This window comes from Vidua macroura, chromosome Z (genome assembly GCF_024509145.1).
Source record: "Vidua macroura isolate BioBank_ID:100142 chromosome Z, ASM2450914v1, whole genome shotgun sequence".
Taxonomy (NCBI): Eukaryota; Metazoa; Chordata; class Aves; order Passeriformes; family Viduidae; genus Vidua; species Vidua macroura.
Window position 1 is genome coordinate 73,152,185 of NC_071611.1, and position 10,283 is coordinate 73,162,467.

The 10,283-nt window shown below is 41.2% G+C and overlaps 1 protein-coding gene across 1 annotated transcript; it reads right to left on the reverse strand.

Moving 5' to 3' along the window:
* Positions 1-8,571: 8,571 nt before the first annotated feature.
* Positions 8,572-9,673, reverse strand: LOC128822560 (3'-5' RNA helicase YTHDC2-like). The gene is made up of 2 exons (XM_054004311.1): positions 9,478-9,673; positions 8,572-8,833 (listed from the first exon to the last, which is right to left on the reverse strand). Exons 1-2 carry the CDS (start codon positions 9,650-9,652, stop codon positions 8,739-8,741), a joined length of 270 nt encoding a protein of 89 aa, XP_053860286.1. The 5' UTR covers positions 9,653-9,673; the 3' UTR covers positions 8,572-8,738.
* Between the last annotated feature and the right edge of the window lie 610 nt (positions 9,674-10,283).

The window sequence follows — 10,283 nt, forward strand, 5'->3', positions numbered from 1 at the left end:
CCTGACTTTGGAATTTTAACAGAAAAGTATCCTGTTAATTGTTTGTTCAATCAACCAATGATTCTCATGGCCAACCCTTACAATTAACAAGTCCACCGACCTTGCTGCTTCTCTTCTTTGTACTTCACCATCTCTTTGTTTGTATACCCAGTGCTTCGTAAAATGTCCTCCAGAAACAACTCTTTAACTTCAAAAGGCCTCCCTTGGACTAAAATAGAAAAAAATCCATAAAAGATTATATATTCACTAGCTTCACTTACAGCATTCATTTTTTCAAAAACTATCTTCACTGGAGTTTATTTTTCTCAGAATTATACAAAACAAAACATTTCCAAAGTAAAATGCCACCTTGTTTCTCCTCAACCTCTTCAATTTTATCAAGTGTTACAGCAAGAGATGTTCATAAGAGTGACAGTTATTAATTTGTTTTTAATGAGAAAAAGAGAACAGCCGTTTTTTTTTAGGGTTACAAACAAGAACTCGCCATGTAAGCCTGCCACCTGGATTTAAAATTTCATGAATTAATAAGCAATTAATACAGCTTTTTGCAAGGTTCCACACGGAGACAGTACATCTTTGTACTGAACTACTTTCTTTTCATCAGAAGTATGTGAGAAGAGATTCTTATCTCCATGTCCTCAACTTATTCAGCAAAGCTGAGCTTTCTTTACTGAATACTTCTTGACACATGAGACATCCCAGTGGCCTTTACCTTCTCATAATTTATCCTGATTTCTTTTTCAACAAGACTGTTTTCTAGACCTTATCTGTGGACATTAAAGGATGCTTTTTGCATGAAGAATTCAAATCTCTGCATTTTGATTTCTTGTCCCTTAAGCTGACTCAGGATCACTCTGGATTTTCCTTCAGAAAGAGCAATCCACAATTCACACACTTTTAGAAGCTGTCACAGAGGAAGCCTTCCAACACTGAGCACAAGCTCTGTGTACTACAGCAATCCACAGCTACAAAATGTTGGTTTCTGTGGTCAGGATTTTGTCAGCCATAATGCTGAAGGAGAATCAAACCTTTTACATTACATTAACAGACAAAGACTCTTCTTTTAGTTCTTAAATTCTCAAAAAAAGGAAAAAAAAAACAAAAAAAAAAGGGGGGAAACCATCTTTTCAATTGTTATTGGCCTGTTACATAACCAGCACAAGCACTGTGGTAAACTGGAGAGATTGCCATCAGAATTTCCAACACAAATTGACCGATCTGAAAGAACAGGAAGCTGCAAAAAGAGTAAACTGGAAAGCCACACAACAATCACAACTGAGGCTCTTGCTTGCAAAAAAAATTCAGAAAACATGAAAGCATGTATAATTTCCAGATTCCTGTCTCCAACAAGTTGCAAGTCTTATTTTACTAGGCAGAAATTCAAAACTGGGAACTAAACACTTCCATCTGTAAAAAAAAAAAACCTAGGAAAAAGAGGTTTCCTCTCACAAACATTTGTTAAAATAAACCAGTAAGCAATCCCACTTCCTAAAACTGTTGAGATTTTTTTAAAAAAGGCTGACATGCAGAGAGTCTACCTGATTGTCAAATAAAGCATTTCTCTTAAAAGCTACTTTACATTAAGTAAAGTAATGTAAGCTTAATAGCTTACATTAAACTTGGACATTATTGTTGAAAAAGTAAGAGGATTGCAAGGTGCCAGAGAAGGTCACCCATGCAGAACAACCTTCAAGCCAGGAGCGTGGGGAAAAAAACGCAAACCCACAAAAACCCCCCATCTCCCACACATTTATATTTTGCCTCTACTAAAGATCAGTCGCATGAAGTTAAAACAGCAATAATGGTAACTTTTCTTTGCATTTGAATGTAATCTAACTGCAGGTAACTGAGTCTGAACACAAACGAAGAGAAACTGGATGCCTTTTCTGAATATTCACCTAGATGAAGGGCTACTAATTTTCTTTAAATCAAAGAATCATGTCATTCTTTTTTCATGTGAAACCCAATCTGCCTGAGCCTGTATTTCTGAACTGAACAGCTACAGTTAGCTGTGTTTCATCCAGTAACCAGTAACAACCTTCACCAAGCCTGAAGAGTGAGATTCTACTGGAATGTATTCATATGTATCACACTCATGTAGCTCCTAAGTCCTGTATCAGCATGAAGACAGCACTTCAATAACCTCTTCCTACTTCTTCAGTTAACAGTGGAGGGGGGCAGGATGTACCTGCATGTACAGAACTCCCAGTGACTAAAACACTTCACTCTGAACGAGGTGCAAATAGTCAAGAAACAAGAAACCTGAATACACAAAGAACAAGGATTCCTGGAACTCTCAGTGTATTCAGCACCTGCCTTTACTCAGAATAGTTTGTAAGATCTGTGAGTCTCAGGGCAGGTATACTCAGATTTAAGAGTTAAGATCAAGACTTACTATGTATTACTGGGCAGATTCCAAAATACCTAATAAAGAGATTTGTATCTACAGCAGCACCAGAAAGAATTAGTTTTAAATGATGCTGGTTTTGCAGCACATCTCTCAGTTTTATTAGCAAGAAGTCGCTGAACCTATCCCTCTCATGTACTTCATCCTGTAACAAAAGGAAAAAAAAAAAAGAGATAAAAAGCCATCATAGATTCAGGATCACAACTTCTGACAAAAACAAACTTTTCTAAAAAAATTAAATACATGATTTGGTGGCACATTACAGAGGCTTTAAAATGTGTAAGTCTAGTTTAAGTAATAGGGTTTTATTTAAAAACTATCCATAAGCAAAAAAAAAACCACTTCAAAAAGTTTTTATCAGCGCTGAGTGCGTTGCCATGCTGAAGCTGTACGCACCTTAACTTTAGAGGCTAAAGTGAATATCTGAGACCTCTCTGATTTTGTATTTGAAGCCAAATTTCAAGAAAACGCCACAAACCACAAATCCTACAAATCTTATTTTCATAAATTCTCACTTCACCACTGATGAGCATTTAAAGAAATGGATGACACCACATAATCAGAAAAACAGACAGATTGCTTAGACAAGTCAAAGCCACACAAAGCCTATAAATTAAGGCACCTAACTGATTCATCATCTTTGTCATTCTTCTGTTTTGATTTCTATTATGAATGAAGGAAACAAGGACTCAAAATACAAGGTTTGTAGGCTGACATCAAGAATGTATAGATCATTCTCATGCCTTTTTGACTTTGATAAACAGGCAGGCACCTAAACTTACCTTTTAATCTTCAGGACTTCAATCTTGCCATAAGCATTCTAGTTCCCCTTCCTTATTAAGTTCCACAATAGGAATATTAGCATACTCATAAATGAACACATCTGAATCATTTGTTAGCCATTAGACTCCACATTATCTAGAAAACTCTGGGCAAACAAATGGACTGAAAACCTGCTATTGCTAAAACAAATGATAACAGAAATTCTGAGACAATCACATTGAACCACATCCATGTAAGCCTCCCTAAGGATTTGCTGCTGACAGGGGAAGTTCCGAAAAATTTACACTTCTGTCTTTCTCCACTCCTCCTGATTCCACAATTAATCATTGCCATGAAAATAAAATACTTTTATTGCTTACAGGATTGCTTACAGGAAAAAACACAAACACGCAGAAAAACACCAAACTCCACAAAACAATCATGCTACTCTAAGGACTCAGAAAGTCTCTAAAGCTGATTCATCTTCTACCAAACAAAAACACCTGAAGTGCTCAGCAAATCTAAATAAAACAAATGAGGACCTCATTTTCCAAGGCAATACATATTGCCCCACCCCACATGAAAGACCACAGGATGCTCACCACAATAACATGGGTCACGGTGGAGAGGGTGCTGTCTCCTGCCATCAGCGTGCCAAGGAGCATGTCATTAGTGCAGAATGTTACCAGTGTCTTTGGAGAAACCCTATGGAACACATCACACAGACAGCTCAGGGGCTTTGCACCATTTAAAGGCAGGATCAAAATTTTCCACGGATCAAAAATTAAAGCAGCTGCTGACCACAAGAGGAATTACAGTTCTCTCCCCAAAAGACTCCTGCACTCCACTTGTTTTTAACCGGTGCCTTTTCCCACACATTTCCTAACAATTTGTAGTGCTTGCGCCCCAAAACTTTGGACAACGGATTAATTGAAAAAATAAGATTCAGATTTTAATAAATAAGGAAGTAAAAGAGAAGCGTGAAGAAATTCTGCTTGCTCTCACTGCTCTTCTTGAACTGCTGCCTCTGTTGTGCAGGTTTTCCTCCCCTGTTCCCCACTGTCCCAGAGGCACTGCCACCATCACAGATGGGCTCAGCCTCGGCCACAGGCAGGTCTGTCTTGGCTGGCACCGGCTCTGTCACACACGGGAGAGGCTTCTGGCACCTCCTCACAGAAGCCTCCCCACAGCTCCCAAAGCCTTGCCTTGAGGACACAATACAGTACAGCTGACTAAATCACAAAGTCATCTGCTTCATCCTCTGCTCCTTCAGAAGGTCAAACTACTGAAATGTTACAATTCTATACTGAGAGAAGCTGTCCCAATAAAAACAGCAATTGTCACTACTCCCTCTGGTACTGCCATCCTAAAAGAAAACCTTAAAAATTATACTTCTGTCTTACTATAAACACCTCTAAACATCTCCATTCCAGATTTTTTTTTGTCCACAGCTCAAAATATTGTTATTTCTCCCTTTTAGTGTTTCTCTGCAGCAATTGTAGTGATTCCTCTCAAGATGGATTTCCTGCACTGCTTCCAGCAATTCTTCCATTTTCACCTGACTTTGCTCTTCTTCTGCCAGCATAGTACTTCCATATATTAATTATCCAGCTGATTTGTGATACATCTTCACCAGCTCTTCTAATCTCTTTATATCCTTGTGAGCTTTCGTACACACATTTGAATTCTTACTGCGGCTTTGTTGTTCAAGCACATTCATTTTCATCAGCTGTGTGTTATCTTTGTTCACTCAAGCAACACAACCTTTTGCCATCTTCTGGTCACTCATATCCCAACTGCTGGCCCTTCCCTGAGATGTCATTTGGCTACACGGTGCAAAGATGTAAAAACCCCACACAATCCATTCATGCTCTGCTTTACAGACAAATTCATCAAGTGATATTGAAATCTCTACTTTTACTTCACTTCATGTTTTAAACACAGAAGCTGAAGAAGAGTAAATTTAGCCCAAACTAGACTGATCAATAATGCTCATCTCCATCAGTCACTTTCCAATTTTGTTGTTTTCCCTTTTATGACTCCTATCAACTCACACTACATAACATTTCTTAGAGCATGCTGGTCTTCACACCTACCTTCAAAGCTTGCGGAACTTTTGGATCCACACTTGTTACAAGTAGAGAGGGGGGAAGAAAAAAAAATAAAAAAGAAAGTGTAGACTTGATCTGAAAATCAGACAAAGATTTCCTTGCATACACTCCGCAGAAGAAGTCAACAGAAAATACCTGAGATTCAGTTCTACAAGACAACCTACTACATGAAACTGCAAAACACATCAAGAAAGCCATCCTTTTCCCTCTTACGTATTCCTTACCTGCAGTAACATATCCCACCTGGGAGGCTGCAACCCAAACACACTGCAGTTTACCTGTGCACAAGATGCACAAGACCAACACAAGATCAACTGGCACTCAGAAATACCATTAGTACCTGCTTTCTAACCGGATCTGGTAACCAATTGTCTGGCCAATCTTCTCTCTTCTTTCTGCTGCCACTCTTTCAGCCACAGCAACAGCTGCTAAACGTCTGGGCTGAGTACAGAACACACAACAGGCAGTTCCATTCTTGCAGCAGTCATCAAGGATAAATTGAGGAATCTGTAAAGAAGTGGTTCAAATTTACTTTTTGAGACAGTCACAGCTTAGTTAGCACAGGGAAACAATTTAACTGCATCTCAGTATTACACATTGCAAAAGACTTTTCATTAGGATTATCATGGCAAGCATACCTGAAGTAGTGGAAAATAAATTTCTCCGTATAAACTCTTTAGGCTTTTTTTAAAGAAAAAACTTGCAGTGTCTCCCTCCTGCTTCAGAGAAATCTAAAAAAAAACTCCTGTAGATAATCTCTCATTTTAACACAAAAAATATTCTGGGTACTAAGAACAGAACTACCTTAGAAGATAAAGGCCTATACAAACATCACTTTCCCTTCAATATTTTGTATTGTTTAATGAAAAAATTGTATCAACCAGAAAATTGTGAGGAATCATTTTTGCTTTTAGTACCTATCTACTGGCTTAGTGTTTCAAAAGCAAGAAAGTGAATTGGAACAAGATTTTCAATCATACAGGAAAAGAAAAGCCTTAAAATAGCATCAAAATATCCCATATCACAAATATTACACAATTGTCATAAATACTGTTCTAGTTTTTATTTAATTAAAGAAACATACTTGTGTAGTTTTTCCTGATCCAGTCTCTCCTATGATCAAAACAATTTTATTGTCCTTTATTATTTGGACAATTTCTTCCTGTTTTTCAAGAACTGGTAGTGACTGCCTGAAGGAATCAAACTCTGATTCCCCTCTTTTCACTGGGACCTGGGGGATACCATCATTAAGTCGAAAAGTTATCTTGTTTACTTCTTTGTTTTCTGTGAAGACAAGGTAAAAGTTTATTTATGCAGATACAGAGGAAGGTCACAAAAACACTGCTCAAAAACTGTACTGAAAAATTAACATTGCTGACTTTTGATGCATCCCTGTGGGTAAAGTGACAAACCCATCACGCATTTAGAAGTCATATTTATAGCAACATGTCCTCCTGCAGTGCTTGAAATAAATATCTTTCAAAACAGTTATTACTTTCATAGGTATTTTGAACAAAACCAGACTCTTCCAGAGCATTGCTCCAAGTCAAAAAAGCCCACAAAGAGCAAAAGGAGAAACAGAAACTAAACCAGAGAACACAGCCCGGTGGATTTTGGTGGCCCTTCTATCTGCGCCCACATTTCACACCTGCAGTTCTCCCTAGAAATACACACTTCCAGGGGTAAGCCTTGAAGCTATTCCACGCCTTTGCCTGAAATCATACTAATGCAAGCATGCTGTATCAAGAGTCCTGGCCCCCACACAGCAGTGTGATGTGTTACAAAGCAGTGCATAAGTAGCCAACAAACGGGCACATCTTCTGAGGCAGCTACTTCACATCCATCATTGCAAGTGCTACTCTCTAATTCCTTGAGAATTATCTTCCAGAAGAATGAAAAGCTTGCTGTAAACTCAATTATACATATTTAATGTCAGTAACAGATTCATATACTAAATTTCAAGCTCTCTTGTACCAAGACAAACACAGACTAAGAGATCGGGAGAACTAAAAATACATTCTTGAGATGCAGAGAAAGGCAAATATTACACTGCTCATTAACTTATCCCTTACATTCCTAAGACATTGCATTTCAGTCCTTGCATTATAGCTTCCCTCTGTTCATTAAACAATCCTATTAAACAACTGAAACAATTGGAAAGAACAGCAAAGGAAGCACTTCAAGAACAGACACCACCTATCAGAACCATGCCATTAAACAAGGCATATTGGTACAAGTGTTTTCTGTTCACTACACCCATCTCTGCACACAGAAACACACTGTAACTCTTCCACTTGTAGCTGCTAAAGCAATAATCTAGATTAAAACCTTGCTTTTTTTAAAAAAAAAACCCAACATTTTATCAGAAGTTTGTCTTTCAGTGAACTCTTCCATATTCAAGAAATCAAGAAGTCTGGACAGTAGTCTCTTAAGGACCAAATCTATTTTGTAGAGATGAAGAAATAAAAATTAAAATTCTTCACTTATCAAGGACATTAATTTCTACAAGCAGAACAGACAACTTCATTTTCTCATATGGGTGCTCTTACAGCAGCAGGGGAACACTGACTCTTCAATCCCACCTCACAGAACTTTTATGGAGCCACATTTCAAAATGTGCTTCCAAAACGGTTTGGCTGGAACTGCCTCAAAGATTCTAAAGTAACACAACACAAGGTGGACATCACCATGTGCATGATATGACTTCCCAAGTTCCTCACAGCACCAGTTCCAAAAGACCTTAAAAGTAAGGAAAATTAATGCGTTTGCAAGAAGGTGTCTGTTAGGACACGAGAGGGGACAGAACACAAAGAGGTTTCTTTTGTCTTTGGGCTGCAGGTGGTTTTTCCAAGTGGTGGCGATGGACAAGCCCAAAGCAGAACACACACCCAACGTACCAGATTCAACAGCACAGGCATTTCCTCGCTCTGTCCTTGGCAGGAGTTCCGTGCCTTCCTTATTTGTGACGGGAAAGCGCTGAATCAGACTCCGAACAGCGTGTTTCGTACGGAGAGCCAAGCCACAAGTCATGCCTGCGTGTGCCTCTGATACATCCTTCTTCCTTACAGTCAGGTAGCGATTGGCTCCTTTTCTGTCGGCGGGAGAAGAAAACATATTTTAGGAAAAAGGAACCTACTCTAGGTTGACTTTGATCTGTCAAGGTAGGAGATGCTATGCAAAATCTTTGGGAAAAAAGAAACAGAAATCACAGTGAGAAGCTTTTTTAATGGAGCCATTAAATCCACAAAGTATAAAAGCAAGCTGTCCCAAAAGGCATGTCACAAGCTTTTCCAAGCATGCATACAGCAATGAACACAGATGCTCATTTCTCTTTTACACTTTTTTCTCTAATACTATTCCTTGCAACACAGTTGAGTATGTTGAAAACATCAGTCAGGTTATCATTAGTCTTGAAATTCTATTGGTCTGCACCAAAAAACTGAAAATTGTACCCTGACTCACCCTTTGCTTTTAGATACCAGTCCAAGAGACTGACAGAGACGGTGAACAAATGCTCTTTCAGTACTAGTGAAACTAGAAGGAAATTCCATCTCTAGAATGATAAATAATAATGAGAAAATAGTAACAATGCAACAGGCACTAATCTTGACAACTCAGTGTTACAGAACCACAGAATTGCTAGGATTGGAAGGGAGACCAGCCAGTGCAACCCCCTGCAGGGTCACCTGGAGCAGCTGACAGAGGAACACATCTAGGGTTTGGGATGTCTCCAGAGGGGCAAACTCAGCACTTTCCCTGGGCAGCAGTTTCAGTGCTCTGCCACTCTCAAAGGAAAGAAGTTCTCCCTCATGTTCAGGTGGAACTTCTTGTGTTTTAAGTTATGGCCACTGCTCCTTGTCCTGTCACCAAAAAGTCTGCACCGCCTTCCTGGGACTCATCTTGAAGATCTTCGTATGCATTAGTGAGATCCCCTCTCGGTCTCCTCTAGGCTTAACAGGACCAACTCCCACACCTCTCCTGATAAGAGATGCTCCAGACCTCTCATCTCATCTCGGTGGTCTCTGCCGGACCCCTGCAGTGGCTCCCTGTCTCTGTGCTGGGGAGCCCAGAGCCGGACACAGCACCCCAGCCGTGCCTCACTAGGGCCGGGCAGAGGGGCAGGATCCCCTCCCTGACCCGCTGCCAGCGCCCTCCCAACAGCCGCAGGCTGCCCCCGGGCCGGGCTGTGCCGCGCACCCGCCTCGTCCCCGCTCCGGAACCGCTCCAGGGCGAGCTGCACCGCCATTTCCACCACCTCGTCCACGCCGACCTCCCTGAGGGCCTCGGCCCGGGCGCGCCCCGCGGCGCCGGCAGCCCAGTCCCCCGCAGCCCCGCCGGGCTGCCGCCGCAGAACCCGCCTGTGTCGCGACATGGCCCCGACACGGCCCCACACGGCCCCACACGGATCGGGGGCCGCAGCTGCTCGGCCCGAGGGGCGGCGCTGGCGGCGGGCGGGGCCTGCGTGGAGTCACCCACAGCCCCGTCGGGCCGAAGGGAAGGAAATTGGCTCTTTTCCCGACGGTAGGGCCAAGCCTGCCTAGTACCGAGGTATGTGTATGGCTGTGGCCAAAACGTGGCACTGGTGCCCTGTCCGGTCATAAATTACGTGCTTTAATTGCATGGTATTAAACGTAGCTGTGGCGAGGGTCATCTCGGCCCTCAGCCTCCTCACTCTGTAAAGTGTTACTTGCCCTTGGTTTTGGATCGTCTTTTCCTGCTGTCCTTTGACTCCACGCTGAGGACACGAGGTAGAAACTAAACCCAATCCTCTTGGGCTTGACGCAGGGCTCGGGATTGAAGGCTGCTGCTTTGGAAACATCATCGGTCAGAAGGAGAGTACTTGGAAGAAGAACAAACTACTCCTCCGTTTGAACAAACATCCTCAGTTGTGAACTGAAGTGAGCAATTAAATAAATAGAAGATAAACACTCACTGTCTGATGCAGCTGACTGAAAAACAGCTCTTAAGCCACCTCTACCAAAGCTTTTACAAGACTAACTTCA

Excerpts from the sequence above, each read along its gene's own strand:
- LOC128822560 (XM_054004311.1), bottom strand. The coding sequence starts at position 9,652 with ATGTCGCGACACAGGCGGGTTCTGCGGCGGCAGCCCGGCGGGGCTGCG. Across the intron at positions 8,834-9,477 it reads CCGGAGCGGGGACGAGGCGG|AGATGGAATTTCCTTCTAGT; the intron begins GTGCGCGGCACA and ends TTATCATTCTAG.